Raw genomic sequence first — 18,590 nt, 5'->3', positions numbered from 1 at the left:
TGTCTACCAAAGACACCTCGACAACCGTCGCGGTCAAGACACTCACACTTAGGGACACTCCCACTCAGGGACTCGGTAACATAATCTCATCAACGAGCACACAAGATTATGTCTTCTTACCGGGCTAGGGCAAGCACAACATAACCTTCCCTAGATGGAGGCACCGACCAGAGGCCGTGTCAATGGACCGAATCAAGGCCTTCCCACAAAGGCAAATGTGGTTGCACTGGAAAGAAACTCGATTCAGCGGCACTATGACCAAGTCAACGGTATATTCAAGTTGAGTTATATTCAGGTTTAACTTTAAACTAAAAATACTGGTGTCATAGCATGCCATGAAATGCAAAACAACACATGCATCATATAATGATAAAAAATGACCGATGTCATCCTTATACACACCAAGCATAACGTCAACAACTCAAATTACGCTACTTGCTCAAATGACTCACAACTTAACCAAAATATTTTGCAACAAGTTTTATTAATTTCTTACGCAAGAAAGTAACTCCGATAAATTTCTCATATGCTTGTCAAAAAGATTTCACTATCAACAGCTCTTGCTTTCTTTATCACTAAGTTGGGTTCAAACATTTTGTAAGACAAGTAATATGATTAAACAAGTATTTAACAGAACATTTTCTGACAAATTTTTATCAATCTATGAGGGTAAAACATAGCTTTAAATAATTGCTAACATGCATAACAAAATTATTTCTAACATCACCTCAAATAAATCTTAACTTGCTTTATCCACTAAAATTGTTTCAACCATTCTGTAAATCAAGCATAACAACTAACCAATATTTAACAGAATATAAATAACTCAATAATTATTTAAATGCATGGATTAATCATTTCATTCAAGTAAGAAAATTACAAATATTGAAATGGCATCATGAAAATGTTGTTGTGGCTTGCCTTAGTACAGATGAGGTTCACAAGCCTCCTGGTGATCCTCAAGACAAGCCTCACCTTCTGAAAATATTTTTAAACACAAAAAGAAAATATCAAGAACACTTCTGAAAATCACCTGAAATTCTAAACAGCTAAGAAAAATCTCATCTTTGGTCAGCTGCTAGATTTCTAATCAAAGAACGCAATGCAAAAAGAATCAATTCATTTGGACTTCTGGTTGAAGAGTTATAACTATTTGAAGTGCTCTGTAAATTCAAATGAATTTGAATAAAAGAAATAGACTGGGGGGTGACGTCGAAGGCGTAAAGCCTAGGGGCGCCACCACTCGTACCGCTTCGCGCGCGTACTGAGTGGCTGACTAGCGGGCCCTGCTAGTCAGGTGGGGGAAAAGGAGAAGGAAACAGAGGGGGCCGCGGCTTCGCTGGAGCTCTCGCCGACGATGAGGGCTCCTTGGCCCAAACGAGAGGGAGGGATGGCAAGAGGGGGTTGAGGCGCACCTGCCCGTACCCGTAGCGCAGCTAGGGGCAGTCGGCCTGTGTCGGAATCAACCTCGCAAGCGAAGGTAGAACATGGAGGTCGCCGGAGTTGAGGAAGACGGCGAGTAGAGTCTACTCCAGGGGCTCCAAGTGGGCGAGACGGCCTCACCGGAGAGAGGCGGAGGCCCCGGAGGGGTCGCCCATGCTTGGGAGGGCCTGGAGCTACTGCAGCGACCAGAGGGGATTGCCGACGAGCTCGACCTGGGGGACAGCGGCCCGAGGCCTGCCCGGCCGGGCTCCAGCTTCCTACCCGATCATGGGGTGTGTGTGAGTGCTGGATGGTGCCCGAGGAGGCTGGGGAGGGCTCTATTTACAGGCGAGCGGCGAGGGTGCTTTGGGGTCCGCCGGTGGACACCTGTCCATGGCGCCCAGGGACGAGCGGAGTCAGTGAGAGGGGGAGAAGGCAACGGAGGTCACGCGGCCACTTTGGGTGGGCGGAGACGAGCACAGGATCAAGAGGATGGCGACGAGCACAGTGCGCTCCTCACTGTTGGGCTAGCCGGACCTTGCCCGTGCTCGCTGCGGTGAGCTTCGGCGCCGGCGAGTGCCAGGGAGGTGTTAAGAACGTTGAGACGATGATGGTGGCGAGGCTTGGCATGGTTGGGCAGGCGGGGAATCGAGCACGCGAGCTACAGAGGCTCGGGCGCGTCGCAGAGCGCGGCGGCTGCATGCCAGCATGCCTGGACAAACGCGGTCACCGCGTGAACTATGACATCAGGTCGATCTAAGCATAAACTCAATGTCTGGCATGTTGTTCGTGGTAGTTTTGAGTGTTACCACGATTTGGTTTGGATCCAGGTGCAGTAGAGAAGTTTTCACACACCAAGTAAGTTTCTGGTCAGTAACTTTGTGATGTTACTGTGCTCAAATGGCTTGGAGTTTGAACCTGTGCTTTGGAGGCTAGTGATAAGTTACTAAGGTAAAGATGCACAAGAAAGTGCAGGTCAGAAGGAGCAAGTAAAATGGTAGTTGCTGTAGAAATCCCCAGTTCTGTTCAGAACAGAAAAGATTTTCTGTAGCAAAAATATTCCAAAATGTGATGAAATATTTTTACTCAAGAAGGTGCACTAGGGTTCACAAAATATTTGTGAATTATCTCAGATTTTTCTGAGCCATAAAAATTGGGGTTGCTTTGAAGCAAACGGATCTGGCTTAGGGTTTTTGAGAGAAAATGAATATTTTTCTTTTAAGAAAAATATTCCAAAGATTATTTTTGGGGTGGGTCAGAAGTGAAATGATGATTTAGGAGGGAAGTGAAGCACTTGGGTGAAAGCCAAGGATGCCCAAGTGTTTAAGTCCATATGAAAAGATTCAGAAACTCCAAGTTTCAAAAAATTTCAAATGAAAAATCAAGACAATAAGAAAGGGCAAAACCCAGGCTATCACAAACCTCCCCCATTTAGAATGAATCTCGCCCTCGAGATTCGGTTGCTTGGGAAAACCACTCTGGATACTGATCCCTAAGGAATTCTTCCTGCTCCCAGGTTGCTTCTGACTCTGTGTGATGCTCCCACTGAACCTTGTAAAATTTTCTGACTTTACTGCAAGTGACCCTTTCCATCTGATCCAAAATTTTGAACGGTCTTTCTTCATAAGTTAAATCTTTTGCCAATTCTATCTCAGCCGTTGTAGTTCTTTTCTCAGGCAGGGATATGCATCGTCTCAATTGCGAAACATGGAACACGTTGTGTATGTCTGCCAATTCCGGGGGTAGTTCCAGTTGATATGCAACCGTTCCCACTCGAGACATAATCGGGAATGGACTAATGAATATGGGTGCCAGCTTTCCACGAGTTTGAAATCTCTTGACTCCTTTCATAGGAGTGACTCGGAGGTATATGTGTTCTCCGGGTTCAAAACTGACCTGCCGATGTTTGGCATCATAATAACTCTTCTGTCGAGATTTGGCCAATTGCAGCCTGTCTCGAATTTCCCTAACTTGTTTCTCAGCTTCCAGCATGAGTTCCGTTCCGAAGATATGGCTATCTCCAGTCTGAGACCAATTTAGAGGAGTGCGGCACTTACGGCCATAAAGATCTTCGTGTGGTGACATCTTTAGACTCGTCTGGAATCTATTGTTATAAGAGAACTCGGCATACGGCAAGCAGTCTTCCCATTTAGCACCTTTGGCTAGCACACAGGCTCGCAACATATCTTCGAGTATTCGATTTACTCGCTCTGTCTGTCCATCTGTCTGAGGGTGATAGGCAGTACTATATTTCAGTGTTGTCCCCAAGGCTTGATGGAGACGGGACCAAAAAGCGGAGGTAAACAAAGAACCTCGGTCGGAAGTGATAGTTCGGGGTACTCCCTGCGGACTGACGATCCTGGATACATACAGTTGTGCAAGTTCATCTGCTCTGTATCTGGTGCTGATCGGAATGAAATGAGCAACCTTGGTCAGGGTGTCTATTATAACCCAGATTGCATCCTTGCCTCGCTGAGTCCTAGGCAATCCTGTGATGAAATCCATGCAAATGTCAACCCATTTCCATTGTGAAACTGGCAGTGGTTAGAGAAGCCCGGCTGGCTTCTGATGATCTGCTTTCACCTTGTTGCATATGTCGCAACAGGCTACAAAATAGGCAATGTCTTTCTTCATTCCATCCCACCAGAATATTTGTCTAAGGTCCTCATACATTTTCGTACCTCCCGGGTGAATGGGATATGCGGATCCGTGGGCTTCTAACATGATTTTCTTCTTCAAGTCCGGTTGATTTGGCACACAAATGCGTCCACGGAATCGGAGGGTACCGAATTCGTCCTTAGAGAAGTCAGAGGCCTGCTTTGCCATCTAACCCTTGGCACATTTTTGTAGGTTCGTGTCAGCTGGCTAGGCCTTGTAGATCTCCATCTCAAGTGTGGGGGTAACTTCCAAAATATTAGCGAGGTCAGCCTCTATGATGACCAAGTTGAGCTGAGCGATCTCCTCTTGGAGTTTGGTGGGCAATGAATTTAACATGACATTTAAGCTGACGGGCTTTTGACTGAGCGCATCAGCAACGACGTTGGCCTTGCCTGGATGGTAATTTATTCCAAGGTCATAATCCTTGACCAACTCTAACCATCTTCACTAACAGAGATTTAAATCTGGCTGATTGAAAATGTATTTGAGGCTTTTGTGGTCGGTAAAAATTTGGCTCCTTTTTCCAATGAGGTAGTGTCTCCAAATTTTTAACGCATGAACCACTACAGCCAATTCCAAATCATGAGTAGGATAATTTCCCTCATGAGGTCGTAGCTGTCGCGATGCATATGCTACTACCTTGCTGTCTTGCATCAACACGCAACCAATACCTTGTCTGGAGGCATCGCAGTACACATCAAAGCTGCGATAAATGTCTGGAAGAGTCAATACAGGTGCGGTTGTCAGTCGTATCTTCAGCTCATTAAAACTCTTCTCACAGTCCTTTGTCCACTTAAACTTTGTATCCTTTTTGAGCAGCTCCGTCATGGGTTTAGCAATTTTGGAAAACCCTTCAATAAAACGACGATAGTATCCAGCTAATCCGAGGAAACTCCGGATCTGTGTCACGGTCGTGGGTGGTACCCAATCGAGCACATCCTTTACTTTGCTTGGGTCCACGGCTATACCTTCAGCGGATAGTACATGTCCGAGAAACCCAACTTTCTTGAGCCAAAATTCGCACTTACTAAACTTGGCGTATAGCTGATGGTCGCGGAGCCATTGTAGTACTACTCGGAGGTGATCCTTGTGTTCTTCTTCACCCTTGGAGTAAATGAGGATGTCATCGATGAAGACTTCTACGAATTTGTCAAGGAAGTCCATAAATACTTTGTTCATCATATGCATGAAGAAAGCAGGGGCATTGGTTAGACCAAAGGACATCACGGTATATTCGTAAAGACCGTACCGAGTAGTGAATGCGGTCTTAGGAATATCTTCCTTTTTAATCTTGAGCTGATGATATCCGGTCCGTAAATCGATTTTAGAGAATACCTTAGCCCCACTGAGCTGATCAAACATATCATCAATCCTTGGCAGCGGGTATTTATTTTTGATGGTGACCTCATTCAGCTGGCGGTAATCTATGCACATACGGAGACTGCCATCCTTTTTGCCCACGAAAATTGCAGGTGATCCGCACGGTGAAGAGCTGGGACGAATATAACCTTTTTGGAGTAATTCGTCAAGCTGTTTCTTTAGCTCCACTAATTCCTATGAGGGCATCCGGTAATACTTCTTGTATAACGGTGCAGTTCCAGGCACAAGATCTATGGCGAACTCCAGTTCCCGATCTGGTGGCATGCCTGGCAGTTCATCTAGAAACACATCAGTGTACTCACTCACCACAGGAATAAATTCCAATTCAACCATAGCAGTGCACACTAATTCTGGCTTGGGTATATTCTTGCAAGCATAGAATTTGGTGAGCTGCCCATCCAGACTGGTCAGATTGACTTCTCGGGTTGCACAGTTTACGCAAACTTGATATTTGGTCAACCAATTCATACTCAATATAATATCCAACTTTTCAGACTCAATGATTATCAGAGATGTTGGAAAGCAGACCCCGTTGATATTGATCTCCAGATCACGGCAGACCAGATTGCTCTTGATTATAGATCCCGGGGTTTGTACCAGCACATTTTTGCCCAAAATTGTGCAAGGAAAATTGTTTTGGGCGGAAAAACTCCGAGAAATAAAAGAATGGGAAGCCCCAGAGTCAAATAAAATTAGGGCAGGTATGTCATTAACAGAAAACATACCAATGACGACTTCCGGCTTCTCTTGGGCTTCATCGGCGGAGATATGATGCACGTGCCTGGTGAAGTTTTGCTGGTTTTGCCGCGACTCCATAAAATTGACTTGCGGTCGGCTTAGGGCATTCGTCTTGTTGTTCTTGGGGGCACTGCTTGGCATAATGTCTGTGCTGCCCGCAAATGAAACAAGAATTATTGCACCGACGCTCCTCATGCATTGGATTGGCCACAACATTCTTGACTTGAGTGGTAGTCTTGTTAACATTCTATTGCCAATTTGGCCTGTATTCCACCTGAGTCTGCTGCCAGGTATGAGCCTTTTGCAAAGGTGGCCCATCCTTCTTTGGCTCAAACTTGCACTTGTTGTCGTTAGCAGGCCTATTATCGGATAGAAGCTTGTGCTCCCGTTCAGCAATGAATGCCTTGTCCACCAGAGTTTGGAAATCCGTGAAATCAAACATACTGAGAGCACACCAAAATTGTGGATTTAAACCTCCAAGAAATCTGTCAATCTTCCTTTCTTCGGTGGCCACGTCATACAGAGAGTAACGGGCCAAATGATTGAATTTTTGCAGATATTCAGCCACAGACTGATTTCCTTGGACGAGCGCGAGAAATTTACGCTGCTTGGCCTTCATAACTCTAGTAGGGATATGATATTTTCGGAACTTATCCTTAAATTTCTCCCAGGTGATTTCCTCATCAATCGGCCACATGGCCTTTGTATTTTCCCACCATATGGCAGCTGCGCCTTCGAGGTAATGAGTTACGAATGGAACTTTAGAATTTCCTTCAGTACGGGCAATCTCATGCTTTTTCTCCATTGTGCGCAACCAATCGTCTGCATCCAATGGGTCAACAATCTGACTGAAACTGGGTGGATTAGTCCTCTGAAAATCTGACAACTTTGAGTGATGACCATTATGATTTCCATTATGTCCAACCATAGCTTGAACACTTATCAATATTACAATCAGATCATTGTTCCTTTTTTCTTCAACCATACGCAGAATTTGCTCGGCGGAATGAGGATCAGGTGGTGGAGGTGGTGGCTGAACGTACGGCTCGGGAGAATATCTTGCCTGTCGTGCGGAACGACGAACAGGAGTTCCCTCACGAATGTTGCTACTGCTGCCTACCCGTGTCATCCTATTGTGAATTTTTCCCAAGACAACACAATCGAGATGAGAAACACCCAAAAATAAAATTGGGGAAAAGCCAGTGACAAATCCCGGAAGAAAGCAGAAGAGCGAAAAATACGGCGAATAAAGTCTCAACATAATTATACATAGACTCATACATGAAAAGTAAACAACATGACTGGTTCACTACTCCCATACATGCAACAAAACATCATGACTCGTACGACTACATCCATACATCATTCAGACAACTGAGAATACTCAAAGATACTACTGCTCTGCTGGTGCTGCGGCATCCTCCCCTGAAGTGGTCTCGGATCCCGAACTGACGTGGTTAACGGAAACCTCCGGGTTAAAGGTGACACGACGGCGCTGCCTCGAGGGCTCTCCCTCAGGGGAAGGGGTAGGATGAAGCATCGAGGCTACAGGGGTAGCGATAAGTGAGACCCACTCGGCAGGAGTACTGAGAGGGTTCGCGACCAAGACGCCCGTGCTACTCGGGGGAGTAACCGGCGAAATAGGGGAGCTAGAACTGACTGGGACATAAGGGGTAAATCCCAGTGAAGACAGAGTAGTGGCGGATCTAGAAGTGACCAAAGTAGTGGCTAAAGCAGTACGAGTATGAGCCAGCTCGTGGATCATGAGATAGCTAGCAGTCACATAACGAGCAAGGTGGCTAGCAACACTATCAGACTCTGGATCAATGAGAGGGAAACGGACACGACCATTGTCGTGTAGAGATGGGTAGTAGTAGAAACCTGGGTGGTTCTGCATTCGGACCTCGTTGCAGCGAAGCTCGACAAGGACCTCGAATGTAGCAAACTGGACTTCCTGAGAAGTGGTGGAGGCATAACCTCTCCAAGAAGTGCGAGTGTAAGAGCTGGAATCGGAACTAGTGCACAGAGTGACCACTACGTGATACTCATATACTAAATCAGCTAGATGCTCCCGGTACACATGATAGACCGGGTCGTCTCCGAGAGGGTACAGCCGATGCCACATGTTGCGAAGGAGGTGCGGCGATGTGTACGGCATCAGCTGCAACTGGCACGAATACGGCACCGAAGCCATCTACACCCACAACCATTAGCAGGTTAGCATAAAAATATATAAACCGAATGCATGCAACACAACAATCAGCACAAATTACTACTGGCACTCAACTAAAACTCATATCTAGTGTCCAGTTAACGCGTCATAGTCTAGCGTGGCCTACAGTCGGCGCGGCTCTGATACCAAGCATTGTGGCACCCCAGCTCAGAGCGACCGGTTTACCATGCATTGCCAGCCTAGAGACCATGTCTTCTGGCAACACACAACATCTTGGTACAGAATAACAACTGATTTATTGATGCTAGCGAAACAGAGTTACATTACAATAGCTGTCGAGGCCAAGCGGCACACTCGGTGCGGCTGAACAATATGTACATTATTTAGTGAACATAAAGGGGCCTCGATCCGAACAACTACGTGGCAGCAGAATAACGTCGTGGTGGAAGCTCCATATCATAGGGTCACCGATGTGGACACGATCTAGACTCGAACAGCGCTCCTTTCCAATGATACTTTCCTGAAATCTGGCATGACACGCCAGGTCAGTGCATTGAATGTACTTGCAAGCTCACAATAGGCATAATCATAATGTCAAACAATATCATGATATTTAACCAATTATGAATAATGCAACACTATATGTCAACATGCTGTGATCATGCTCGAACGTCCCTCGGGATAGCTTAACAACCGTGATCATCTCTAGATCACAAACACACCACCAAAGTGGTCTTTCTCAAGAACAACTCGTGATTCTTACGGGGATCACAACCACGACCATCATTAGGTCCCAAATGCCTTGATGGCCTTTCTGCCATCCATCAACAATGTAAAGTTCATATCTTAGTGTGCAATTTTTATTAAATGTTGACTCATGGTGGGACCTACTACGAGGTGTCCGTGACCATGGACTCGGCTATCGATAGATTACACAATCTGCAGAGGTAGCACACTGTACCCACACCACGGAACCCATGGCCTCGCACTCCCATTTGGGTGGACCAACGGCATTCCGACAAAACCCCTGCATTGCCACAGCACTCTCCCGGGCACTCCGACCCAAATCCCCAACGGGCTGGTCCTGGGTGGCCCCGTGTCTACCAAAGACACCCCGACCACCGTCGTGGTCAAAACACTCCCACTCGGGGACTCAGTACCATAATCTCATCAACGAGCACACAAGATAATGTCTTCTTACCGGGCCAGGGCAAGCACGACATAACCTTCCCTAGATGGAGGCACCGACCAGAGGCCGTGTCAATGGACCGAGTCAAGGCCTCCCCACAAAGTCAAATGTGGTTGCACTAGAAAGTAACTCGATTCAGCGGCACCATGACCCAGTCAAGGGTATATTCAAGTTGATTTATATTCAGGTTTAACTTTAAACTAAAAATGACCGGTGTCATAGAATGCCATGAAATGCAAAACAACACATGCATCATATAATGATAAAAAATGACCGATGTCATCCTTATACACACCAAGCATAACGTCAACAACTCAAATTACTCTACTTGCTCAAATGACTCACAACTTAACCAAAATATTTTGCAGCAAGTCTTATTAATTTCTTATGCAAGAAAGTAACTCTGATAAATTTCTCATATGCTTGTCAAAAAGATTTCCCTATCAACAAATCTTACTTTCTTTATCACTAAGTTGGGTTCAAACATTCTGTAAGACAAGTAATATGATTAAACAAGTATTTAACAGAACATTTTCTGACAAATTTTTATCAATCTAAGAGGGCAAAAACATAGCTTTAAATAATTGCTAACATGGATAACAAAATTATTTCTAACATCACCTCAAATAAATCTTAACTTGCTTTATCCACTAAACTAGTTTCAAACATTCTGTAAATAAAGCATAACAACTAACCAATATTTAACAGAATATAAATAACTCAATAATTATTTAAATGCATGGATTAATCATTTCATTCAAGTAAGAAAATCACAAATATTGAAATGGCATCATGAAAATGTTGTTGTCGCTTGCCTTAGTACAGATGAGGTTCACAAGCCTCCTGGTGATCCTCAAGACAAGCCTCACCTTCTGAAAATAATTTTAAACACAAAAAACAAAATAACAAGAACACTTCTGAAAATCACCAGAAATTCTAAACATCTCAAAAAAATCTCATCTTTGGTGAGATGCTAGATTTCTAATCAAAGAACACAATGCAAAAAGAATCAATTCATTTGGACTTATGGTTGAAGATTTATAACTGTTTGAAGTGCTCTGTAAATTCAAATGAATTTGAATAAAAGAAATAGACTAGGGGTGACGTAGAAGGCGTAAAGGCCAGGGGCGCCACCACTCGTACCGCTTCGCGTGCATACTGAGTTGCTGACTAGCGGGCCCCGCTAGTCAGGTGGGGAAAGGAGAAGGAAACAGAGGGGGCCGCGGGTTCGCCAGAGCTCTCACCGGCGATGAGGGCTCCTTGGCCCAAACGAGAGGGAGGGATGGCAAGAGGGGGTTGAGGCACACCTGCCCGTACCCGTAGCGTAGCTAGGGGCGGTCGGACGGCGTCGGAATCAACCTCGCAAGCGGAGGCAGAACATGGAGTTCGCCGGAGTTGAGGAAGACGGCGAGCAGAGGCCAGTCCAAGGGCTCCAAGCGGGCGAGACGGCCTCACTGGAGAGAGGCGGAGGCCCTGGAGGGGTCGCCCAGGCCTGGGAGGGGCTGGAGCTACTGCGGCGACCAGAGGGGATCGCCGGCGAGCTCGAGCTCGGGGACGGCGGGCCGAGGCCTGCTCGGCTGGGCTCCAGCTTCCTACTCGATTGTGGGGTGTGTGTGAGTGCTGGATGGTTCTCGTGGAGGCTGGGTAGGGCTCTATTTATAGGCGAGCGGCAAGGGTGCTTTGGGCTCCGCCGGTGGACACCTGTCCACGGCGCGCGGCGACAAGCGGCGTCAGTGAGAGGGGGAGAAGGCGACGAAGGTCACGCGGCCACTGTGGGCGGGCGGAGACGAGCACAGGATCAAGAGGATGGCGACGAGCATAGTGCGCTCCGCACTGTTGGGCTGGCCTGACCTTGCCCGTGCTCGCTGCAGCGAGCTCCAGCGTCGGCGAGCGCCAGGGAGGACTTAAGAATGTTGAGACGATGATGGTGGCGAGGCTTGGCATGGTTGGGCAGGCGGGGAAGTGAGCACGCGAGCAATAGAGGCTCGGGCGCCTCGGCTGCATGCCAGCACGCCTGGACGAACACGGTCATCGCGTGAAATATGACATCAGGTCGATCTAAGCATAAACTCAATGTCTAGCATGTTGTTCGTGGTAGTTTTGAGTGTTACCATTATTTGGTTTGGATCCAGGTGCAGTAGAGAAGTTTTCATACACCAAGTAAGTTTCTGGTCAGTAACTTTGTGATGTTACTGTGGTCAAATGGCTTGGAGTTTGAAGCTGTGCTTTGGAGGCTAGTGATAAGTTACTAAGGTAAAGATGCACAAGAAAGTTCAGGTCAAAAGGAGCAAGTAAAATGGTAGTTGTTGTAGAAACCCCCATTTCTGTCCAGAACAGAAATGATTTTCTGTTGCAAAAATATTCCAAAATGTGATGAAATATTTTTGCTGAGGAAGGTGCACTAGGGTTCACAGAATATTTGTGAATTATCTCATATTTTTCTGAGCCATAAAAATTGGGGTTGCTTTAAAGCAAACAGATCTGGCTTAGGGTTTTTGAGAAAAAATGAATATTTTTCTTTCCAAAGATTATTTTTGGGGTGGGTCAGAAGTGAAATGATGATTTAGGAGGGAAGTGAAGCACTTGGGTGAAAGCCAAGGATGCCGAAGTGTTTAAGTCCATATGAAAATATTCAGAAACTCCAAGTTTCAAAAAATTTCAAATGAAAAATCAAGCAAATAAGAAAGCGCAAAACCCAGGCTGTCACAGCTTTCTTCTCCTCCGGGTCTGTGGCTGGGAGGTCGAGGTGGGAGAGGTGCCCTTCCTCAGCTCTTGCGCACTTGGTCGCCAGGTTGAACAACTCCAGGGACGTGCACAACTCCTCGTGGATAGCGAGCTGTTCCTTCATCTTGACCTCGTGGATGCCATCAGAGAACGCAGAGATGATGGCCTCGTCCGTCACCTTGGGGATCTTGAGGCGGAGGTTGTTGAAGCGCTGGATGTACTTCTGGAGGGTCTCTCCCGGTTGCTGCCTGACGCGGCGCAGGTCAGCCGCAGCTGGCAGGCGGTCGTGAGTGCCCTGGAAGTTGGCGACGAAGCGGTTGCACATCTCGTCCCAAGAGGAGATCGAGCCCGGTGGCAGGTTCAGGATCCAGGAGCGGGCGCCATCCTTGAGAGCCATGGGAAACCAGTTCGCCATGACTTTCTTGTCGCTGTTGGCCGCTTCGATGCTCAGCTCGTAGAACTGCAAGAACTCTGCGGGGTCGGGGATGCCATTGTAGCGAGGAGGTAGATCCAGCTTGAACTTGCCCGGCCAGGGACCGCTACGCAGCTCGGGGGTGAAAGCGCGGCAGCCGGCTGTGGTCACCGGGGCCCTCCATGGGCATGGAGCTTGGTCTTGATGGGGTCCGCGCCCTGCCGCTACAGGTGACGCGCGGTCTTGCCGCAGCCGCCGATCCTGGCGCGGTGGCGCGAGGAGCGGCGGAGCATTTTCTTGCGGTCGAGGGACTTCTTGACAGCTTCTTTCTTCACGCGCAGGCGTGGGGCGCGACCCGTGCGCCTTGGCGCCAGGGCGCCGTCTTGGGGCAGAGGTGGTGGAGGCTTTCCGTGAGCTACGTCGCCTGTAGCTGGCGGAGGGCGAGGCGGATAGTGGGATGGCGTAGGGGAGCCCCCTACGGCGCAGACAAGCTCGGCGATGCGGTCGAGCCAGTCCTCGTAGAGGTTGTCGACCGGTCCGTAGCGCAGGAGCTCGTGCAGCATGAGGAGCATGACCCGTGCGTCCATGGTAGGGTGACGTGCATGGTAAGAAGAACCGTCCGGGGTCAGCAATGGAGTGGCGGTGCGGCCGTCCTGCCACACCGAGGGGTGCAGTGAGGATGCTTGCCGCTCGTTCCCCGCCGGGCCGGTGCCGGCGTTGGCGGTAGGCGACAGGGAACGACGAGGTGGCCCGCCGTTGGGAGCCGTCTAAGCGACACGGGCGGCGAGGGCAGCATGGTGCTCAGCACAAGTGCGGCACGCGTCTGCCATGGAGACGACGGAGCAACGGGGCGCGGAGCGGCGGAAGGAAGCTTCGGCGCACCCCTACCCGACGCACCAAATGTCGGATCACGGGTTCTAGGAAAACCGTCGAGGTTTGAACACTAGGATGTGCGCGAAGGTTTTCTCCCTATCGATCCACACCCTAGCTCTCTAAGATCTCGCGGACGAACTCGATGAACTCACAAGACAAAGACACAAGATTTATACTGGTTCGGGCCACCGTTGTGGTGTAATACCCTACTCCAGTGTGGTGGTGGTGGATTTCCTCTTGGGCTGATGATGAACAGTACAAGGGGAAGAACAACCTCCTGAGGTAGAGGTGTTCTTGTGCTTGGTGAACTTGTGTGGGTGAGATGCCTCTGAATGAGTTCTCCCCCTTTTCTCTCTCTTTCTCCCTATCGTCCAATCTGTCCCCCTCCTACCGTGGTGGCTAGTTCTACTTATACAGGCCCTGGTCCTCTCCCCAAATATTGAGCGGGAAGGGAGCCAACAATGGCCAATTTGAAAGGGGACAGCTAGTACAGCTTATCCTGACAAAAGTAGTCTTCGCCTGGAAAAGGCTCTGTTGGTGACGCCGTCTTGGGCTCCACGGTGACCTCCGTCTTGCCGTCCTGCTAGTCTTGGTCTTGTTGCATCGATATGGAAACCTTTCCTTGATGCCTCGGTACTCCGTGCCTACGCTTGCCCCCTTTGCACCAAAGAGGAAGCAAGGACACTGCGTGCGCTGGCTCCCGCCTGGCGCCCACCTGGTCTCGATCGTCATGGCTCACGTCATGAGGACATCGCGAGGTTTTCCTTGCCTTGATCTCTCCGCTCCTCGTGAGCCTGCCTAGCGAGGCCGCTCCTGACAAGGTCTTCCGTTGTCCGCCTCGCGAGGCTTGGCCCTTCACGAGGGTCTTAAATACCTCGTCGATGAAGATGGGCCGTACAGACCTGCCAGCCCAGCCACGCCGCGGGCTGCAGGCAGGCATGTCTGGGGAGCCCCGTTCCCAGAACGCCGACAGCCCTAACCCTAATGAAATTGGTCACGCCGAGTTGACTTGTCGGTCCCACCAAAAATCCTAGCGTTCACATTTTGAACTGAATTGGTCTGACAGAGTTTCATTATTCGGTCCCACCAAGTTTGGTGATTTGTGTGTAATGGTTAGATTTTGTGTGGAGGCTATAAATACCCCTCCACCCACTCTTCATTCGTGGAGAGAGCCATCAGAACATGCCTACACTTCCAACATATATTTTCCGAGAGAGACCCACCTACTCATGTGTTGAGGTCAAGATATTACATTCCAACCATATGAATCTTGATCTCTAGCTTTCTGCATGTTGCTTTTCACTCAAATCTTCTTTCCACCAAATCCAAATCAGTGAGAGAGAGTTGAGTGTTGCGGAGACTATCATTTGAAGCACAAGAGCAAGGATTTCATCATCAACACACCGTCTATTACCTTTTGGAGAGTGGTGTCTCCTAGATTGGTTAGGTGTCACTTGGGAGCCTCTGACAAGATTGTGGAGTTGAACCAAGGAGTTTGTACGGGCAAGGAGACCACCTACTTGTGAAGATCTACCCTAGTGAGGCAAGTCCTTCGTGAGCGATGGCCATGGTGGGATAGACAATGTTGCTTCTTCGTGGACCCTTCGTGGGTGGAGCCCTCCGTGGACTCGCGCAACCGTTAACCTTCGTGGGTTGAAGTCTCTGTAAGTGCATCTAGTGCCACCCCTAGTTGGTTTTGGAGTATTGACGACAAACCTAGTTGAGGGACTAATGTGTTTGTGAGAATTGCAGGATAACACAGGTAGAAGTCCCTCATTGATTCGGTTTTACTACCAGAGATGACCCCTAAAAATGTATGAAGACATTGAAGTCAAAGGTGGTATATGAAGATATTCACATTGAAGCCTATGACATAAGAAGACACGTTATGAAGCCTATGGAGCTCGAAGACTTAGATCTTTCGTAGTTCTTTTTTCTTTTGTGTTGAGTCATAGGAACCACCGTACTGTTAAGTGGGGTCCAGGAGAACCAGTCAGAATGACTGAAGTGATGCCTAAACCAAAAACCTATGTCTTCGAGAGAAGACAATGAGAGCGAAACTTGTCCAGAGCCGGACAAGTCAGCTTTGCTTGTAGCCCAAGTAAAGTTGCCATGAGAGTTTGAAATCTGACCGTTGAGACACATGTCAGTTCCTTAGTGACCCAGGGTCATTTCGGACAAATCAGGTCGGGTTGCCAAGTGGCTATAAATAGCCCACCCCCTACAACCATAAACGGTTGGCTGCTCAGATTTCAGTGCACGGCTTTTGTCGTTTGAGAGCAACCCACCTTGAAGCCTTTGAGAGAAAATTCCTAGTGAGGAGAAAAGCCCTAACCACCCAGAGCCAGAGAACATTGGGCATCACTTAAGTCTTCTTGTTTGTGTGATCTGAAGACTTATTACACTTGAGGACTGTGCATCCCCAGACGGTTAGGCGTCGCGTTCAGAGCATCCAAGAGACATTGTGGATTGCCAGTGAACGAAGTCTGTGAAGGTTTGGGAGTCTACCTTGAAGACTTACCAGAGTGATTGGGCGAGGACTATGTGACCTTAGCTCAAGGAGAATATGGTGAGGACTTGGTGTCCTGAGCTACGTGTTCAGGACTGGGTGTCCGGGACTGTGTGTCCTAAGGTTTAAATACCTAGCCGCTCCAACCAGACGTACAGTTGTCACAGCAACTAGAACTGGTCCAACACATCATTGTGTTCAACGAGTCACTGGTTTCATCTTCACTTCCTTTTACTTACTGATCACTCATTGTGAAGTCATTGCGTGCCTGTTCTATCTTTTGTCTTCACAACGTGAGTGTATGATCTGTTTGGCTTCATAGTATCTTCCTACCTGATCCTAATTACACTACAGCTATTTGTCACTGTGCTTTCACTCTGTTGATACTTGACCATGGCTTGCCTAGTGTAGTCTAACTTCCGCTGCATAGTAATAGGCATATCTCTACTGTTTGTCTTCATAACTTCCACGTTTTGAAGACTTTCATAAAAATCGCCTATTCACCCCCCCTCTAGTCGATATAACGCACTTTCAATTGGTATCAGAGCTTGGTGCTCCCTTGTTCTGTGTGATTCGGTTTAACCACCTGGAGTTTTAGCTATGTCAACTGCAGGGATAATCAAAGTCTCCGCTGCGTGCCCCGTCTTTGATGGAACTGAATATCCCTACTGGAAGAATAAGATGCGTATGCATCTTCAAGCCATTGACGTCGATCTATGGTATGTCGTCGAGAACGGCGTGCCCAAGGCTGGAGAAGGTGTCACTGCTGCTGATGTCAAGAAATTCGTTCAACTGGACTCTACTGCCAAGAACATCATCTGTGGTCATCTGACCAAAGGACAGTATGGCCGTGTGAGTGCTTTGAAGACATCCAAGCTGGTCTGGGACTGGCTCTCCAAGGTCAATGAAGGCATCTCAACCCAGAGAGATCAGAGAATCAGTGTCCTTCGCAACCTCTTCAACTGCTTCAAGCGAAATGACAATGAGAATGTCCAGCACACATTTGATCGACTCACTGACATCACAAATGAGCTTCAAGCCCTCGGCGCTACTGAGATCACCAAACATGAAGTCGTCAAGACGCTGCTGGGATCACTTGATAGTTCGTTTGACATCATGGCCCTGATGATTCAAGAGCGTCCTGATTTCAAGACACTTGATCCATCTGACATACTTGAGAGGCTCAACACACATGAGTTTCAGCTTTTTGAGAAAAGAGATATCTACGGTCCAAACTATGGGCGAACTCGTGCCTTGAAGGCAAAAGCTGTTTCCTCATCTGAAGAAGAATCTGACAGCAGTTCTGATGATCCTGAAGACATTGGAAGGGAACTTGCAATGCTAGTGAAGAAGTTCCAAAAATTCACCAAGAAGAAAGGCTTCAGAAAGTCTTCACGATCAAGCTCAAGGAATGATGAAGCTTCTGCTCATGACTACAAGAAGAAAACATGCCACAAGTGCAAGAAAACTGGACACTTCATCTCTGAGTGTCCACAGTGGGACAATGAGAACAGAAGGAAGAAGAAGATCAAGGAATATGACTCTGACGACAAGAAGAAGAAGAAATACTCAAAGTCTTCTTCCAAGTCTTCCTCAAAGTCTTCATCACACAAGAAGAGCTCATCTGGCAAGGCACGTGCGTTTGTTGGCAAGGAAATGGATTCCGAGGAGGAGTTCACTTCTGAGGAGCCAGAGGTGGAGTCTGAGGAGGAGTCTGATTCTGACATTGCAAGTCTGGCTACAACATACGTCGCCAAGTCCATCTTCAACACTGAAGATAATGACTTCGTCACCGACACCGATGCAAATGACAAGGACGAATCCACTCCTACCTACTGCTTCATGGCACCCGGTGCCAAGGTAAACAAACGCACTACTCACTATCAAACATCTAGTGACGATGACTCTGATTGTGATTCAAAACCCAGTTACAAAACACTTGCTAAAATTGCAACTGAACAACAGAAAGCCATGGAACATATTCAAAAACTGTTAGACAGAAGCGATGATCTGTTGGGTGCTGAAATGACTCGATCTGAATCCTTAATTGAAGACATAAAAAATCTTCACGTTAAGTATCAGGAACTTGAGGATCGTCATGATACTCTCTCAACAATTCATGAAAAGCTTTCCTATGATTATCTTCAAAGGAAGCAAGAACTTGAGAAATTGAGAGCGGCTCATGAAGATCTTCAAAAGGAAAACGAGTCACTTCACGCCGAACAGATCAGTTCCGCTCAGGAAGGATTTGAACCACCATGTCTTAAATGCATTGAGCGTGATAATGCTACTTCTGTTGCTGAATGTTCCACTGCTACTGCTGTTGCAGTATCTTCAACTGTTGATGTGGTAACTAACCCCTCTGCTGAGCATACCACTGCTATTGCTGATGAGAATGCTAGGTTGAAGACATTGCTTGAAACAGGGATGTACAAAAGTCTTAAAGGACATCAGACATTATGTGATGTCCTCAAGAAGCAGATTCTGAACCGAAACCCTAGGAAAGAGGGTG

The 18,590-nt window shown here is 47.6% G+C and overlaps 1 protein-coding gene across 1 annotated transcript; it reads right to left on the bottom strand.

Moving 5' to 3' along the window:
• Positions 1–6,445: 6,445 nt before the first annotated feature.
• Positions 6,446–7,003, bottom strand: LOC147984397 (uncharacterized). Its single transcript, XM_087541082.1, has one exon. The coding sequence runs from the start codon at positions 7,001–7,003 to the stop codon at positions 6,446–6,448; it is 558 nt and encodes a 185-aa protein (XP_087397208.1).
• Between the last annotated feature and the right edge of the window lie 11,587 nt (positions 7,004–18,590).

Source organism: Triticum urartu, chromosome 2A, assembly GCF_056163025.1.
Source record: "Triticum urartu cultivar PI428250 chromosome 2A, HENAU_Tu73, whole genome shotgun sequence".
NCBI lineage: Eukaryota > Viridiplantae > Streptophyta > Magnoliopsida > Poales > Poaceae > Triticum > Triticum urartu.
The sequence above is the reverse complement of the archived record's forward strand: the minus strand, read 5'-3'. Positions and strand labels throughout refer to the sequence as shown.